Source organism: Pseudophryne corroboree, chromosome 4 (assembly GCF_028390025.1).
Source record: "Pseudophryne corroboree isolate aPseCor3 chromosome 4, aPseCor3.hap2, whole genome shotgun sequence".
Taxonomy (NCBI): Eukaryota; Metazoa; Chordata; class Amphibia; order Anura; family Myobatrachidae; genus Pseudophryne; species Pseudophryne corroboree.
This window is the reverse complement of record NC_086447.1, coordinates 741,464,166-741,483,724: the sequence shown is the minus strand read 5'-3', so window position 1 is coordinate 741,483,724 and position 19,559 is coordinate 741,464,166. Positions and strand designations below refer to the sequence as shown.

General features: G+C 48.9%; 1 protein-coding gene across 2 annotated transcripts in view; it reads right to left on the bottom strand.

Annotated features, from left to right (window-relative positions):
* Positions 1-19,559, bottom strand: part of NPHP1 (nephrocystin 1) — a 271,740-nt gene that overhangs the window by 63,651 nt on the left and 188,530 nt on the right. For both annotated transcript variants that reach the window (XM_063918125.1, XM_063918126.1), the window contains exons 9-10: positions 5,201-5,252; positions 4,561-4,645 (exon numbers count right to left, since the gene is read on the bottom strand). In XM_063918125.1, coding sequence (XP_063774195.1) covers positions 4,561-4,645; positions 5,201-5,252 — 137 coding nt within the window. The remainder of the gene's footprint in view (positions 1-4,560; positions 4,646-5,200; positions 5,253-19,559) is intronic.

Genomic DNA, 19,559 nt, shown 5'->3' with positions numbered 1-19,559 from the left:
ATTAGAAATCAGCTGTTTTTTATCGGGGGAAAACCACGCTTTATCACACACCTCATTTAATTCATCTGATTCAGGAAAAACTACTGGTAGTTTTTTCACACCCCACATAATACCCTTTTTTGTGGTACTTGTAGTGTCAGAAATATTCAATGCCTCCTTCATTGCCGTGATCATGTAACGTGTGGCCCTACTGGACATTACGTTTGTCTCCTCACCGTCGACACTGGATTCAGTATCCGTGTCTGGGTCTGTGTCGACCATCTGAGGTAACGGGCGTTTTAGCGCCCCCGACGGTGTCTGAGACGCCTGAACAGGCACTAATTGATTTGCCGGCTGTCTCATGTCGTCAACAGTTTTTTGCAAAGTGCTGACACTGTCACGTAATTCTTTAAATACGACCATCCAGTCAGGTGTCGACTCCCTAGGGGGTGACATCACTAACACAGGCAATTGCTCTGCTTCCACATCATTTTCCTCCTCATACATGTCGACACAATCGTACCGACACCCAGCACACACACAGGGAATGCTCTGAAAGAGGACAGGACCCCACGAGCCCTTTGGGGAGACAGAGGGAGAGTTTGCCAGCACACACCAGAGCGCTATATATATATACAGGGATAACCTTATGTAAGTGTTACTCCCTTTATAGCTGCTGTTTTATATTAGCTGCCAATAGTGCCCCCCCTCTCTTGTTTTACCCTGATTCTGTAGCAGGACTGCAGGGGAGAGTCTGGGAGCCTTCCTTCCAGCGGAACTGTGAGGGAAAATGGCGCTTGTGTGCTGAGGAGATAGGCTCCGCCCCCTTCACGGCGGCCTTTTCTCCCGCTTTTTTTTTAAGGAAAACTGGCAGGGGTGAAATGCATCCATATAGCCCAGGAGCTATATGTGATGTATTTCTTTTGCCATATAAGGTTTAAACATGTTTTATTGCGTCTCAGGGCGCTCCCCCTCAGCGCCCTGCACCCTCAGTGACCGGAGTGTGAAGTGTGCTGAGAGCAATGGCGCACAGCTGCAGTGCTGTGCGCTACCTTATCTGAAGACAGGAACGTCTTCTGCCGCCGATTTCTCCGGACCTCTTCGCTCTTCTGGCTCTGTAAGGGGGCCGGCGGCGCGGCTCCGGGACCCATCCAGGCTGAACCTGTGATCGTCCCTCTGGAGCTAATGTCCAGTAGCCAAGAAGCCCAATCCACTCTGCACGCAGGTGAGTTCGCTTCTTCTCCCCTTAGTCCCACGATGCAGTGAGCCTGTTGCCAGCAGGACTCACTGAAAATAAAAAAACTATTTAAACTTTTACTTCTAAGCAGCTCAGGAGAGCCACCTAGCATGCACCCTTCTCGTTCGGGCACAAACATCTAACTGAGGCTTGGAGGAGGGTCATAGGGGGAGGAGCCAGTGCACACCAGCTAGTCTAAAGCTTTTACTTTTTGTGCCCAGTCTCCTGCGGAGCCGCTATTCCCCATGGTCCTTACGGAAGTCCCAGCATCCACTAGGACGTCAGAGAAATTAGATTTATTTTTCAGAGTTGTTGGTTTGGCACGCTTAATAGTGGCAAATGGATGTGTGTGCTGTCAAGGGTGCCAACAGCTATACCGGGCTCCAGTAATGAGAGGACATGTGGCCAATGTGGAAGGTTTGGCCAGACTCCCTCTTTATAAAATATTATAGAATATTCATTATGCGTTGCCGCATGTGCTGACCGGGAGGGGGGGGGGGGGGTACACTTTGGGTGCCTATGTTAGATTTGGCGGGCGGCAGGGGACAGGTGCTATCGCCTCCCCTACTGCCCATCACAGTACAAAGGAGAGAGGCTGGTTGCTGCTGCCTCTCTCCCTAGCCCAGCAGTAGTTTGTCCTCTCTCCCTGCCTGCCCGCTGTCTGCAATGGGGAAGGGGAGGTATGGGGGTAGCAGGACCTGGGTCCCCACCGGGCCCCCAGGGTAAAGAGTACCTACTCCCCCAACCCCGTCAGCGCCACCGTGGGGTATATTCAATTAAAGTCGGATCCATTCTGACATGTATTTGTCGGAATGGATCCGACAACCCCTATTCAATCCCCATCTTAATTCGATTTTTTCAAGTCGAATTAAGATGGGACTCAGAGGAGCAGAAGGGGGGCGAGCCGCGGGGGGACAGCCGGCGGGCATACAGGATGCTGCAGCAGGATGTCACTCACCCGCCCGACCTTACGGCAGCTTCCACCCGGCTCCAACAGCGTGCTGGAGCCGGGTGGAAGCTGCCGTGAGGTCGGGCGGGTGAGTGACATCCAGCTGCAGCGCTGATCATAGCGCTGATCTCCTGTATGCCCGCCGGCTGTCCCCATGTCTCCCTGCGGCTCTCCCCCCCCCCCTCGCCACCTCCGGGTCCATCTTATTCCGACAAAACCTGTCGGATCTGGCCCCGTTTTCGACATCAACACGTGGATCGGCAGCTATTCCGTCGATCCACGTGCTTTTCGACAAGTCGAATGCCTCGACTTGCCGAAAAGCTCTGAATAGGTCGAATCAGGATTTGACCTTAAAAAGTCGAAAACTGACGTCTTTTCGACGGACGGCAGTTTTCGACTGCAATTGAATGTACCCCTGTGTGTTGTAGCAAACTGAGCAATATCACCTATGAGCCCACACTAGACACCAGTGTCTTCTTTTATAGATGTGAATTGGAGCTCTGTCAATCTTTCTTTGTGCTCACACATGGGTATAAAAAAGCAAAACTAGTTAAAGTGTAGCTACACCTTTGTACTTTGTTCTCGTTCTTATCACAGTGGACTCAAAGCTTCTCTGCAGACTAGTGTACTATATAGACTAAATAGCTAGAAAACAAATAAGCCCCAAAATTGACATTTTCAGATATGAACTATGAAGGCAAAATTAATTGTTCACTGGTAAGATGACAATTTACTACATAAAAGTGTTGAATGAAACACACTAAGTACTACCTTCCTGCACCATTATGGCAGGGCTGTAACTAGGGGAGGGCGAGAGCTGCACCATGGTACCTGTATTTGGCATGAAGGGTGCCTACTTAACTTCTGCGCCAGAGGTAGAAATAGTTTCCTTATACTAAATCTACAGAACAGTACATTACATAAGGACACTTCCCTTGAGAAGTGATTAAAATGCATTGCTTGCCCACTGGACATCTTGTGGAGGGGATAAGTATAAGTTACTACGGGTGGTATTCATGTGACCGCCGGTCAGCTGGCCGACAGTCACATGACCTCCTCCACCAGCCCGACGGGTCACTGTCCCTGAGGCAACTTAGTATATTATATAAAATTGTGAATCATCTTATAGGGGAAATACTAAAATGATCATGAATATTATAGACTTTTATCACTCTATATACAGTAGTCTGAATGCATATATGTGCCCTATTAATCAGCTGAAAATCAATATTGTGCAGCAAGACTACCTGGACACAGGCTTACAGCAGCGACGGACCGGGGCTATAAAACAGCCCTGGCATTGTACTGTGTACGTGCACACACCAGGGGGCGTGGCCACATCTAAAGGGGCATGGTCACAAGTCACGAGAGCCTGGCCTCGCAGCACGCTCCCGTCTCTCTGTATGCCGGATGGCTGACCAGAGCACTGGGGGGCGAAGCTGGCCGACCAACCCCTGTCTCCCTGTGTATCGTGTGGCCAAGCACAGCTGCTTGGCGCAGCTTTTAGGCCCGACTGGCCCATCAGGCCATCGACCCTTCTGGTATTTGCCAGAAGAGCCAGATGGGTAGTCTGGCCCTGGGCCTATGTGATAAGTTCTACACCTTGCTTCTCCGCACTGTTCTTATATAAATGCAGATGGAGATCATCAGTTGAACCAATTTCCAATCCACTCCAAGTAAACTACATTTTTCAGTAGATAGAACGGTGCCACACACAGTACAGTCACCAGCTAATCTGGTCACCAAATCTCTACCTGAGTGGCCACTTTAATACACTAAGGCCCAGATTCATCAAGCCTTTAGGAGATATATAATTAGCACAGTGATAAAGTGCCAGCAAATCAGCCCCAAACTGTCATTTTTCAAGCACAGCCTGTAGCATGAAAGTTAGGAGCAGATTGGTTGGTAGTTTGTCACCGTAGTATTTATCACTCTCCAAGGCTTGATAAATGGGGGCCTAATTGTATGTCTGAGACATTGAATGCATAAATACTGTTACTAGTCCAATGTAGCGAGTCACAATTCACTGACCACTTTGGGCATCACTGGTGTCCGTCAGTGCTAACAGCACACACAGGCTGATAGCGGTTATCTTCCAAATGCATTTTCCAACATCCTCGATAATACTCCAAATGTGTACTGTACTCACTGTGCACACAGTGTACATGTACACACGCAGCAATATTTAACCAAGTGCTGAATATCGCTGGTTATCGCATCGCGTGTGGCCAGCTGCAGAATACCTTCATGTCAGGTTTCAGATATTTGTATCCTTTAACCTTATGTCAACAAATCTGTCAGTAAGATGAACAGACCAGTGATGGGTGTTTGCAGATTACATAAAGGAACCCACAGACAACCTGTAATCAGCAGAGCATCGCTGTATCATTCCTACCTTTATCCAATAGCTGTGCGAGAGTTGATGCCCGGAACCCAGTAGGGATTGTGCCCATAGTAGTCAGTGCGTCAGTGGTAGTCATCTGAAGAGCAAAACAAAAATGTACGAAATCTGTACTGCTGATAACCGGGGCCGATTCAGACCCTTACACTAATGTGCAAAAATCGTTATGAAGCGATTTCGGCACATCTACGCCGGTACGCGCATGTGCTAGGTCCAATACTGTGTTCTCTTTAGAACGCAGTTTAAGACCTGGAGAGGGGGCGGGAACGGGGGTTGACACCACATTTTGTGGGCGTCGATGCTCCTTTTTAGGGGTGCGGTCCGTACAACAGGGACCATTGGTGGGGCGGGCCGCGGTGGCTGCGTGACGTCACACGCAGCCGCTGTGACCCGTTACATGGCGAGTAGCCATTTGCCTTCACGTGTGTGTGTGTGTGGGGGGGGGGGGGGGGGGGGGTGAGGGGGGGATTTGACATGCGGGGCAGATTTGCCATTTGCTAGGCAACCCCCCGCATCTCAATGAAATTGATTGTAGGTGTGCGTTCTCTCACACATCTACGATCAAGTCTGAATTAGGCCCCATGTCAATTATAATACATGAATGCAAGGGCTATTAACGTTCCATTTTACCTACCTCTTGGATCTTCTTAGAAGAACTCAACTGGGAAATTGTGTCCTCCGCAGGTCTAATATTAACACAAAATTTGAATAAACAAAAAAACGACTATGAAATCAAAAATAAGATTTTACTCACCGGTAAATCTATTTCTCGTAGTCCGTAGTGGATGCTGGGAACTCCGAAAGGACCATGGGGGATAGCGGCTCTGCAGGAGTCTGGGCACAACTAAAAGAAAGCTTTTAGACTACCTGGTGTGCACTGGCTCCTCCCACTATGACCCTCCTCCAAGCCTCAGTTAGGATACTGTGCCCGGAGAGCTGACACAATAAGGAAGGATTTTGAATCCCGGGTAAGACTCATACCAGCCACACCAATCACACCGTATAACACGTGATACCATATCCAGTTAACAGTATGAAACATGACTGAGCCTCTCAACAGATGGCTCATAACAATAACCCGTTAGTGAACAATAACTATGTACAATTATTGCAGACAATCCGCACTTGGGACGGGTGCCCAGCATCCACTACGGACTACGAGAAATAGATTTACCGGTGAGTAAAATCTTATTTTCTCTAACGTCCTAGTGGATGCTGGGAACTCCGAAAGGACCATGGGGATTATACCAAAGCTCCCAAACGGGCGGGAGAGTGCGGATGACTCTGCAGCACCGAATGAGAGAACTCAAGGTCCTCCTCAGCCAGGGTATCAAATTTGTAGAATTTTGCAAACGTGTTTGCCCCTGACCAAGTAGCAGCTCGGCAAAGTTGTAAAGCCGAGACCCCTCGGGCAGCCGCCCAAGATGAGCCCACCTTCCTTGTAGAATGGGCTTTAACTGATTTAGGATGCGGCAGTCCAGCCGCAGAATGCGCCAGCTGAATTGTGCTACAAATCCAGCGAGCAATAGTCTGCTTAGAAGCAGGAGCACCCAGTTTGTTGGGTGCATACAGGATAAATAGCGAGTCAGTTTTCCTGACTCCAGCCATCCTGGAAACATACATTTTCAAGGCCCTGACTACGTCCAGCAACTTGGAATCCGCCAAGTCGCTAGTAGCCGCAGGCACTACAATAGGTTGGTTCAAGTGAAAAGCTGATACCACCTTAGGGAGAAACTGGGGACGAGTCCTCAATTCTGCCCTATCCATATGGAAAATCAGATAAGGGCTTTTAAATGACAAAGCCGCCAATTCTGATACACGCCTGGCCGAAGCCAAGGCCAATAACATGACCACTTTCTACGTGAGATATTTTAGATCCACGGTCTTTAGTGGCTCAAACCAATGTGATTTTAGGAAATTCAACACCACGTTGAGATCCCAGGGTGCCACTAGAGGCACAAAAGGGGGCTGAATATGCAGCACTCCTTTTACAAATGTCTGAACTTCAGGTAGTGAAGCTAGTTCTTTTTGGAAGAAAATCGACAGAGCCGATATCTGCACCTTAATGGAGCCTAATTTTAGGCCCATAGTCACTCCTGCCTGTAGGAAGTGCAGAAATCGACCTAGCTGAAATTCCTCTGTTGGGGCCTTATTGGCCTCACACCAAGCAACATATTTCCGCCATATGCGGTGATAATGCTTTACAGTTACATCTTTCCTGGCTTTAATCAGCGTAGGAATGACATCCTCCGGAATGCCCTTTTCCTTTACGATCCGGTGTTCAACCGCCATGCCGTCAAACGCAGCCGCGGTAAGTCTTGGAACAGACAGGGCCCCTGCTGCAGCAGGTCCTGTCTGAGCGGCAGAGGCCATGGGTCCTCTGAGATCATCTCTTGAAGTTCCGGGAACCACGCTCTACTTGGCCAATCCGGAACCACGAGTATTGTCCTTACTCCTCGTTTTCTTATTATTCTCAGTACCTTTGGTATGAGAGGCAGAGGAGGGAACACATAAACCGACTGGTACACCTACGGTGTCACTAGAGCGTCCACCGCTATCGCCTGCGGGTCCCTTGACCTGGCGCAATATCTCTCTAGTTTTTTGTTTAGGCGGGACGCCATCATGTCCACCTGTTGTTTTTCCCACTGGTTTACAATCATTTGAAAGACTTCTGGATGAAGTCCCCACTCTCCCGGGTGGAGGTCGTGCCTGCTGAGGAAGTCTGCTTCCCAGTTGTCCACTCCCGGAATGAACACTATTGACAGTGCTAGCACATGATTTTCCGCCCATCGGAGAATCCTTGTGGCTTCTGCCATTGCCGTCCTGCTTCTTGTGCCGCCCTGTCGGTTTACATGGGCGACCGCCGTGATGTTGTCTGACTGGATCAGTACCGGCTGGTGTAGAAGCAGGGGTTTTGCCTGACTTAGGGCATTGTAAATGGCCCTCAGTTCTAGAATATTTATGTGTAGGGAAGTCTCCTGACTCGACCATAATCCTTGGAAGTTTCTTCCCTGTGTGACTGCCCCCCAGCCTCGAAGGCTGGCATCCGTGGTCACCAGGACCCAGTCCTGTATGCCGAATCTGCGGCCCTCTAGAAGATGAGCACTCTGCAGCCACCACAGCAGAGACACCCTGGTTCTTGGAGACAGGGTTATTAGCCGATGCATCTGAAGATGCGATCCGGACCATTGGTCCAACAGGTCCCACTGAAAGATTCTGGCATGGAACCTGCCGAAAGGAATTGCTTCGTAAGAAGCCACCATCTTTCCCAGGACTCGCGTGTAGTGATGCACCGACACCTGTTTTGGTTTCAGGAGGTTTCTGACTAGAGACGACAGCTCCATGGCTTTTTCCTCTGGAAGAAACACTTTTTTCTGGACTGTGTCCTGAATCATTCCCAGGAACAGTAGACGTGTCGTCGGAACCAGCTGTGACTTTGGAATATTTAGAATCCAACCGTGCTGGTGAAGCACCTCCTGAGATAGTGCTACTCCTACCAACAACTGCTCCTTGGATCTCGCCTTTATTAGCAGATCGTCCAAGTATGGGATAATTAAAACTCCCTTTTTTCGAAGGAGTATCATCATTTCCGCCATTACCTTGGTAAACACCCCCGGTGCCGTGGACAGACCAAACGGCAGCGTCTGGAATTGGTAATGGCAATTCTGTACCGCAAATCTGAGGTACTCCTGGTGAGGATGGTAAATGGGGACATGCAGGTAAGCATCCTTGATGTCCAGGGATACCATGTAATCCCCCTCATCTAGACTTGCAATAACCGCCCTGAGCGATTCCATCTTGAACTTGAATTTTTTTATGTATGTGTTCAAGGATTTCAAATTTAAAATGGGTCTCACCGAACCGTCCGGTTTCGGTACCACAAACAGTGTGGAATAGTAACCCCGTCCTTGTTGAAGTAGGGGCACCTTGACTATCACGCGCTGGGAATACAGCTTGTGAATTGCCTCTAGCACAGCCTCCCTGTCCGAGGGAGTTGCTGGCAAGGCTGATTTGAGGAAACGGCGGGGGGGAGACGCCTCGAATTCCAGCTTGTACCCCTGAGATGCTACTTGAAAGATCCAGGGATCCACCTGTGAGCGAGCCCACTGATCGCTGAAATTTTGGAGGCGGCCCCCCACCGTACCTGGCTCCGCCTGTGGAGCCCCACCGTCATGCGGCGGACTTGGAAGAAGCGGGGGAGGACTTTTGCTCCTGGGAACTAGCTGTTTGTTGCAGCCTTTTTCCCCTACCTCTGCCTCTGGACAGAAAGGACCCGCCTTTTCCTCGCCTGTTTTTCTGGGTCCGAAAGGACTGTACCTGATAAAACGGCGCTTTTTTAGGCTGTGAGGGAACATGGGGTAAAAATGCTGACTTCCCAGCTGTGTGGAAACGAGGTCCGAGAGACCATCCCCGAATAACTCCTCACCCTTATAAGGCAAAACTTCCATGTGCCTTTTGGAATCTGCATCCCCTGTCCACTGCCGGGTCCATAAGCCTCTCCTAGCAGAAATGGACAATGCACTTATTTTAGATGCCAGCCGGCAGATCTCCCTCTGTGCATCTCTCATGTACAAGACTGAGTCTTTTATATGCTCTATGGTTAGCAGAATAGTGTCCCTGTCAAGGGTGTCAATATTTTCTGACAGGGAATCTGACCACGCAGCGGCAGCACTGCACATCCATGCTGACGCAATAGCTGGCCTAAGTATAATGCCTGTGTGTGTATATATAGACTTCAGGATCGCCTCCTGTTTTCTATCCGCAGGCTCCTTCAGGGCGGCCGTATCCGGAGACGGAAGTGCCACCTTTTTAGACAAACGTGTGAGCGCTTTATCCACCCTAGGAGGTGTTTCCCAACGTGCCCTATCCTCTGGCGGGAAAGGGAACGCCATTAGTAATTTTTTTGAGATTATCAATCTTTTATCAGGGAAAGCCCACGCTTCTTCACACACTTCATTTAATTATTCAGATGGGGGAAAAACTACGGGTAGTTTTTTCTCCCCAAACATAATACCCTTTTTTGTGGTACCTGGGTTTAAATCTGAAATGTGTAACATCTCTTTCATTGCCTCAATCATGCAGCGAATGGCCTTAGTGGACATTAGATTTAAGCTAATGGTGTCCAGTAGCCTAAGAAGCCCAAGCTAGCTGCAAGCAGGTAGGTTCGCTTCTTCTCCCCTTAGTCCCTCGTTGCAGTGAGCCTGTTGCCAGCAGGTCTCACTGTAAAATAAAAAACCTAAAATATACTTTCTTCTAAGAGCTCAGAAGAGCCCCTAGTGTGCATCCAGCTCGGCCGGGCACAAAAATCTAACTGAGGCTTGGAGGAGGGTCATAGTGGGAGGAGCCAGTGCACACCAGGTAGTCTAAAAGCTTTAGGCACAACTAAAAGCATTCTTTTAGTTGTGCCCAGACTCCTGCAGAGCCGCTATCCCCCATGGTCCTTTCGGAGTTCCCAGCATCCACTAGGACGTTAGAGACACATGCATTGAGAAGACGGCATGTCAGTTAGAAGGGAGATAGAAGAACATTAGTGATTAATGGTAATATACCTTAGTCATAATATAATACCCAACTGATGTTGATGCGTATATATATGTAAACTCCTGTTAATAACATACAAGATAATGATCCCTGTACTCTGAATAGATACAATATTAGAAGTGACTAAGGGGGTCATTCCGAGTTATCGCTCTCTAGCAGTTTTTAGCAGCTGTGCAAATGCATAGTCGCCGCCCACGGGAGTGTATTTTCGCTTTGCAGGAGTGAGAACGCCTGTGCAGCAGAGCGCCTGCAAACACATTTTGTGCAAAACAAGACCAGTCCTGTAGTTACTTATCCTGTGCAATGATTGCTGCGATGAGTGACATGGTAATGACGTCAGATACCCGCCCAGCAAATGCCCGGCCACGCCTGCATTTTTCCAAACACTCCCAGAAAACGGTCAGTTGACACCCAGAAACTCCCACTTCCTGTCAATCTCCTTGCGTTCAGCTGTGCGAATGGAATCATCCCTAGAGCCAGTGCAGAACCACAAAGGACTTCGTACCCGTACAACACGCGTACGCATTGCGGTGCATACGCATGCACAGATTAGCCTTTTTTTTCACTGATCGCTACGCAGCGAACAACGGCAGCTAGCGATCAACTCGGAATGACCCCCTAAAGGCGTAAGCCGATAGACGTCTCCTCTGCATTGTGACCTATGTTCTTAACATATCATACTAAGGGATAGATTCAATTAGCCACAAGTTCCGTACAGTGAAGTCTCACATTAATTATCTGTGTATATGGCGAAAAAAAATTCAGAACATTCTGTGCAATTCAAAATTATTCTGACCTCCAATAAGTGGCAAATACATGGACCTGATAGTTTTGTTGGGACCCTACTCTGAGCGTTACGATGCTGCACCAACCCCCATTTTGTGTCATCTCTTCTAGGAGTAGACTATACCACCCAGGGTAATCCTATGCAGTGCGCCCAAAATGGCTGCCTCACCTGGTACCTTGTGAGGGTGGAATACACAGCCCATGGAAGTTATTACCCAATATAGCTACACTAATCCTGCATTATGCTTACTCTATGCGTTCTATGTTTTCATTCATGTCTGTGTGGCTTGTGTATTGCTGTATTAGTATTCTATATTACGTGCATTGTTTTTGACGTCTGCAAAGCGGCTTGAGTCCTGTTTGGAGAAAGAGTGCTATATAGATGACATCACCCACAAAATTAAGGGGTCTATGTCCTAAGTTTCGGAGAAAGATAAAGTGGACAGAGATAAAGTACCAACCAGTTCGTTTCTAACTGCAATTTAACAGACTGTGTTTGAAAAATGACAGGATCTGCTTGGTTGATACTTTGTCTTTCTCCAAGGTTTAATACATCTCCTCCCAGGACCTTGAGATCCTCTATGCACCAACCAATTATGTGGTATATCAGGATTTTGGTACTTACCGATAAATCCCTTTCTCCGATTCCACAGGGGCCACTGGAGTGTAGTTACAATGGGGAATAGTAGGCAGTAAATGGGAGCTGGCACTTTAAAATTCTCACACTGTGGCTAGCTCCTCCCCTACTATCTCCCCTCCAAGCCAGTCTACGTAAAACTGTGCCCGATGAGAGATGGAATAAACAAACCTTAAGGTAGAGGAGGTTAATGACGCCCTGTAAACCAGGATAACCCAAACTGAACCTGGAACAGAACCTGACAAAAAACCAGGCTAGCCTGAACTCAACAAGCAGTCATATGGTGATCTGCAAACCTTTAAGCAAAAAACAAGGAGAAACAGCGCTGGGCGGGCGTCCAGTGGCCCCTGTGGAATCGGAGAAAGGGATTTATCGGTAAGTACCAAAATCCTGATTTCTCCTTCATCCACTAGGGGCCACTGGAGTGTAGTTACAATGGGGACGTCCCAGAGCTCCCAAAAACGGGTGGGAGAGAGCTGAGTGTCCTGTAAAACTGCGCGGCCAAACTGTGATGCAGAGGCCGCAAAAGTGTCAAACTTGTAGAATTTGACAAAACGAATGTCGGTCTGACCAAGTAGCCGCCCGACAAAGTATTCATGGAGACCCCACGGGCAGCCGCCCACGAAGGTCTTACAACGCACGTAAAGTGCGCTGAAATGGAAACCAGAGGCTCCCTAGCAACTGCCAAGAAGACTGTCTGATGGTCAGATGTATCCAACGGCCCAGCGTATGCTGGGACCCCGGCACGGGAGCAACGTACAGAGACAAAGAAGAAAAACACTTCGTCGAATAGCCGAAGACCTCTGTAGAGAGTCGGCGAGCCCTGACAAGCCTTCAAAGAGGACCGAAAAACACTAGTGTCAGATTTATATGAAAAATGGATATCCCCTCTGGAAGAAACGACTGCTGAGGCCGAAGCTCAGCCGGGGGAGTTGCCAATAGAGTACTCCCTGAAAAAGAGGCCGAACTTACGGCCGCTAGACTAATCTCTTTTGGAAGAAAACCGAAAAAGGCAGAAAGCTAAAATTCCGGTCATTGTGGTCTGAAGCGCAGCGGAGCCAAACTTCCCAGAGAAACCAAAGATGAATGGTAACTGAAAGAAGGGGAAAACCCCTTTTATCCTTATTATGTCCCATAAAGTTTTCCAAAAGTGGCAAAAGCGAGAAGAGGTAACAGACTTCTGAAATCGGTGCCCAGTAGGTCTAACCGAACTAGGGAACTCCTCCCTTTTGAGGTCTCGTGAACAGTCACCCGGTTAAACGAAACAAGTGCAAGATTGAACAAAGAAAAGGACCCAGTTGAAGTAGACAGTCCAGTCGAGGTAGGAGCCCAGGCTCCTCTACTGACAACAGGTGTATCTGTATCTTCAAGTCATGCGTGGCCCAATCAGCGCCACCGAGAGGACTAGCACACATAATTCCCTCCTGTGTTACAGAAAATGAGGTAGAAATAGAAAAGGAGGCAGGATAGAGTAACCAGAAAACTCCCCGGAGCCCTGAGGGCCTCCTCGGCTACTGCCGCCAGAGCTCACGTCCGAGAGTAGTAAAGGGTTAAAGAGTCAGTCGGAACGCCCTGAGGTCGATCCGAAATCTCCGCCAACAGCGGACCAGCTGACAAAACTCCGGGGAATGTTCCCTCACCCGGGAGTCTGACCTGGTGGCATGGCCTGGAAAGAAGATTGTTCTCCCCCGCTCAGAGGGGAATGTAGGCGACCACTCATTGCGTCGCAACTTGATTGAAGGAATAGAGTACCTGGTGCCGAGGAAGGAAAAATCCTCTGACGAACCGTGTTGAGAAAAGTCTACGAGGAGCATAGATTTGATCTGTGTCGAACCAGAAGCTCCTGGATCCTCCGGATATTCAGAAGCCACCTAATGTACAGAGTGGGATAGTAGCAGTAGATTGTCCCATTAGGGAACCAACGTCACCTACTGTCCTCGAAAAACAGTTATTGTGTGATCTTCCTGAACCCTGTGGGAGCGGAAGAGAGACCGAAAGGAAAGGACTGACAGTGAAAATGAGAATCCTGTAATGCGACTCTGAGAAAAGCCCGTCCAACGGAAATCAGTAAACAGGCATCCCTGAAGACAAGGGACACGTAAAACCCCCTTTCTTGTTCAAAACTAGCAATCACAGACTGAAAGGATTGTAAGGCCAGAATAGGCCTGGCCGAGCCAACTGGCTTCGGAACGTGAACAGAAAACAAAGGCCTGAGTACTGTCCCGATTCAAAGGATATCTGAGAAACAGGGATCAACATCCTTTGCGGTTAGAAGCATATGGAGTGCCACCTGCAGTATGACTCTCTTGACTCCTGAAACGGTTGTACTGCAAAATCTAGTCTGTAACCGCCCAATCCTTCTCAGTACTCCCCGTAGGACCACCAACATGTGCCTACCCTGGGACCCTCCAGCTGGTAGGAAGGTTTGACCTGTAGTGAGTGTATAGGATGACCTAAACTCGGACTGGACCGAGGATGTTGAACCGCTGCTTCAGCCTGTCACCTGAGATCCGCTGGCGACATAGATATCGTGTGTGGAGCCGAAAGCTTGAAAGGCACGGAAAGATCTAGAGGAAAAACCGGTAAGGGTCTGTCCTGAAGCTGGGGCAGCAGTAGGAGAAAGAAAGTGGACTTACCTCCAATGGTTCAAGAATTCCTGCAGAAAGTTCCTTCCCCTGAACCATCTGCCCCGTAGGATTTCATGTTCACCTGTCACTGTCGCAGCCCCAGAGGTCGTCTGGTTAAGACAGGAGGTCGTCTGGTTAAGACAGCCCAAGCGAAAAATAAGAATTTACTTACCGATAATTCTATTTCTCATAGTCCGTAGTGGATGCTGGGGACTCCATAAGGACCATGGGGAATAGCGGCTCCGCAGGAGACTGGGCACATCCAAAGAAAGCTTTAGGACTAACTGGTGTGCACTGGCTCCTCCCCCTATGACCCTCCTCCAAGCCTCAGTTAGGATACTGTGCCCGGACGAGCGTACACAATAAGGAAGGATTTTGAATCCCGGGTAAGACTCATACCAGCCACACCAATCACACCGTATAACTTGTGATCTGAACCCAGTTAACAGTATGATAACAGAGGAGCCTCTGAAAAGATGGCTCCCAACAATAATAACCCGATTTTTGTAACAATAACTATGTACAAGTATTGCAGACAATCCGCACTTGGGATGGGCGCCCAGCATCCACTACGGACTATGAGAAATAGAATTATCGGTAAGTAAATTCTTATTTTCTCTAACGTCCTAAGTGGATGCTGGGGACTCCGTAAGGACCATGGGGATTATACCAAAGCTCCCAAACAGGCGGGAGAGTGCGGATGACTCTGCAGCACCGAATGAGAGAACTCCAGGTCCTCCTCAGCCAGGGTATCAAATTTGTAGAATTTAGCAAACGTGTTTGCCCCTGACCAAGTAGCTGCTCGGCAAAGTTGTAAAGCCGAGACCCCTCGGGCAGCCGCCCAAGATGAGCCCACTTTCCTTGTGGAACGGGCTTTTACAGATTTTAGCTGTGGCAGGCCTGCCACAGAATGTGCAAGCTGAATTGTACTACAAATCCAACGAGCAATAGTCTGCTTAGAAGCAGGAGCACCCAGCTTGTTGGGTGCATACAGGATAAACAGCGAGTCAGATTTCCTGACTCCAGCCGTCCTGGAAACATATTTTCAGGGCCCTGACAACATCCAGCAACTTGGATTCCTCCAAGTCCCTAGTAGCCGCAGGCACCACAATAGGTTGGTTCAGGTGAAAACGCTGAAACCACCTTAGGGAGAAACTGAGGACGAGTCCTCAATTCCGCCCTGTCCGAATGGAAAATCAGATAAGGGCTTTTACAGGATAAAGCCGCCAATTCTGACACGCGCCTGGCCCAGGCCAGGGCCAACAGCATGACCACTTTCCATGTGAGATATTTTAACTCCACAGATTTAAGTGGTTCAAACCAATGTGACTTTTGGAACCCAAACTACATTGAGATCCCAAATTGCCACTGGAGGCACAAAAGGAGGCTGTATATGCAGTACCCCTTTTACAAACGTCTAAACTTCAGGGACTGAAGCTAGTTCTTTTTTGGAAGAAAATTGACAGGGCCGAAATCTGAACCTTAATGGACCCCAATTTCAGGCCCATAGACACTCCTGTTTGCAGGAAATGTAGGAATCAACCCAGTTGAATTTCCTCCGTCGGGCCTTACTGGCCTCGCACTACGCAACATATTTTCGCCAATTGCGGTGATAATGTTTTTGCGGTTACATCCTTCCAGGCTTTAGATCAGGATATGGATGACTTCATCCGGAATGCCTTTTTTCCTTCAGGATCCGGTGTTCAACCGGCATGCCGTCAAACGTAGCCGCGGTAAGTCTTGGAACAGACAGGGTCCTTGCTGGAGCAGGTCCCTTCTCAGAGGTAGAGGCCACGGATCCTCCGTGAGCATCTCTTGAAGTTCCGGTTACCAAGTCCTTCTTGGCCAATCCGGAGCCACGAATATAGTGCTTTCTCCTCTCCATCTTATCAATCTCAGTATCTGGGGTATGAGAGGCAGAGGAGGGAACACATACACTGACTGGTACACCCACGGTGTTACCAGAGCGTCTACAACTATTGCCTGAGGGTCTCTTGACCTGGCGCAATACCTGTCGAGTTTTTTAATCATGTGGACGACTTCTGGGTGAAGTCCCCACTCTCCCGGGTGGAGGTCGTGCTGAGGAAGTCTGCTTCCCAGTTGTCCACTCCCGGAATGAATACTGTTGACAGTGCTATCACATGATTTTCCGCCCAGCGAAGAATCCCTGCAGCTTCTGCCATTGCCCTCCTGCTTCTTGTGCCACCCTGTCTGTTTACGTGGGTGACTGCCATGATGTTGTCCGACTGGATCAACACCGGCTGACCTTGAAGCAGAGGTCTTGCTAAGCTTAGAGCATTGTAAATGGCCCTTAGCTTCAGGATATTTATGTGAAGTGATGTATCCAGGCTTGACCCTAAGCCCTGGATATTCCTTCCCTGTGTGACTGCTCCCCAGCCTCGCAGGCTGGCATCCGTGGTCACCAGGACCCAGTCCTGAATGCCGAATCTGCGGCCCTCTAGAAGATGAGCACTCTGCAACCACCACAGGATGGATACCCTTGTCCTTGGTGACAGGGTTATCCGCTGATGCATCTGAAAATGCGACCCGGACCATTTGTCCAGTAGGTTCCACTGGAAAGTTCTTGCGTGGAATCTAACGAATGGGATTGCTTCGTAGGAAGCCACCATTTTTACCCAGAACCCTTGTGCATTGATGCACTGAGACTTGGTTCGGTTTTAGGAGGTTCCTGACTAGCTCGGATAACTCCCTGGCTTTCTCTTCCGGGAGAAACACCTTTTTTTTTTTTCTGGACTGTGTCCAGGAACATCCCTAGGAAACAGAAGACAAGTCGTCGGAACCAGCTGCGATTTTGGAATATTGAGAATCCAATCGTGCTGCCGCAAAACTACCTGAGATAGTGCTACACCGACTTCCAACTGTTCCCTGGATCTTACCCTTATCAGGGAATCGTCCAAGTAAGGGATAACTAAAATTCCCTTCCTTCGAAGGGATATCATTTCGGCCATTACCTTGGTAAAGACCCGGGGTGCCGTGGACCATCCCTACGGCAGCGTCTGAACTGATAGTGACAGTTCTGTACCATAACCTGAGGTACCCTTGGTGAGAAGGGTAAATTTTGACATGAAGGTAAGCATCCTTGATGTCCCGAGACATCATGTAGTCCCCTTCTTCCAGGTTCGCAATCACTGCTCTGAGTGACTCAATCTTGAATTTGAACCTCTGTATGTAAGTGTTCAAAGATTTTAGATTTTAGATTTAGAATCGGTCTCACCGAGCCGTCTGGCTTCGGTACCACAATAGTGTGGAATAATACCCCGTTCCCTGTTGCAGGAGGGGTACCTTGATTATCACCTGCTGGGAATACAGCTTGTGAATGGCTTCCAAAACTGCCTCCCTGTCAGAGGGAGACGTCGGTAAAGCCGACTTTTGGAAACGGCGAGGGGGAGACGTCTCGAATTCCAATATGTACCCTTGAGATATTACCTGAAGGATCCAGGGGTCTACTTGCGAGTGAGCCCACTGCGCACTGAAATTCATTGAGAACGGGCCCCCACCGTGCCTGAGCTTGTAAGGCCCTAGCGTCATACTGAGGGCTTTGCAGAGGCGGGAAAGGGTTTCTGTTCCTGGGAACTGGGTAATCTCTTCAGCCTTTATCCTCTCCCTCTGTCACGAGCAGAAAAGAGGAACCTTTTGTCCGCTTGCCAACAAAGGACTGCGCCTGATAATACGGCGTCTTATTTTGAGAGGCGACCTGGGGTACAAATGTGGATTTCCCAGTTGTTGCCGTGGCCACCAGGTCTAAAAGACCGACCCCAAATGTCCCCTTTCAAAGGCAATACTTCCAAATGCCGTTTGGAATCCGCATCACCTGACCATTTTACTGGTAGAATTGGACAACGCACTTATACTTGATGCCAGTCGGCAAATATTCCGCTGTGCATCATGCATATATAGAAATGCATCTTTTAAATGCTCTATAGGCAATAATATACTATCCTTATCTAGGATATCAATATTTCCAGTCAGGGAATCCGACCATGCCAACCCAGCACTGCACCTCCAGGCTGAGGCGATTGCTGGTCGCAGTATAACACCAGTATGTGTGTAAATACATTTTTGGATACCCTCCTGCTTTCTATCAGCAGGATCCTTAAGGGCGGCCATCTCATGAGAGGGTAGAGCCCTTGTTCTTACAAGCGTGTGAGCGCCTTATCCCCCCCCTAGGGGGTGTTTCCCAACGCACCCTAACCTCTGGCGGGAAAGGGTATACAGCCAATACTTTTTAAGAAATTATCAATTGTTATCGGGGGGGAAACCCACGCATCATCACACACCTCATTTTATTTCTCAGATTCAGGAAAACTACAGGTAGTTTTTCCCTCACCGAACATAATACTCCTTTTTGGTGGTACTCGTATTATCAGAAATGTATAAAACATTTTCCATTGTCCTAATCATGTAACGTATGGCCCTACTGGAAATCACGGTTGTCTCTTCACTGTCGACACAGGAGTCAGTATCCGTGTCGGCGTCTGTATCTGCCATCTGAGGTAACGGGCGCTTTAGAGCCCCTGACGGCCTATGAGACGTCTGGACAGGCACAAGCTGAGTAGCCGGCTGTCTCATGTCAACCACTGTTTTTTTTTTTATACAGAGCTGACACTGTCACGTAATTTTCAACAGTACATCCACTCAGGTGTCGACCCCCTAGGTGGTGACATCACTGTTACAGACACTCTGCTCCGTCTCCACATCATTTTTCTCCTCATACATGTCGACACAAACGTACCGACACACAGCACACACACAGGGAATGCTCTGATAGAGGACAGGACCCCACTAGCCCTTTGGGGAGACAGAGGGAGAGTATGCCAGCACACACCAGAGCGCTATATATATATATATATATATATATATACAGGGATAACCTTATATAAGTGTTTTTCCCCTTATAGCTGCTGTATGTTTTAATACTGCGCCTAATTAGTGCCCCCCTCTCTTTTTTTAACCCTTTCTGTAGTGTAGTGACTGCAGGGAAGAGCCAGGGAGCTTCCCTCCAACTGAGCTGTGAGGGAAAATGGCGCCAGTGTGCTGAGGAGATAGGCTCCGCCCCCTTTTCGGCGGCCTTATCTCCCGTTTTTCTGTATATTCTGGCAGGGGTTAAATGCATCCATATGGCCCAGGAGCTATATGTGATGTATTTTTTGCCATGTAAGGTATTTTTATCATGTTTTATTGCGTCTCAGGGCGCCCCTCCCAGCGCCCTGCACCCTCAGTGACCGGAGTATGAAGTGTGCTGAGAGCAATGGCGCACAGCTGCAGTGCTGTGCGCTACCTTATTGAAGACAGGAACGTCTTCTGCCGCCGATTTTCCGGACCTCTTCGCTCTTCTGGCTCTGTAAGGGGGCCGGCGGCGCGGCTCCGGGACCCATCCAGGC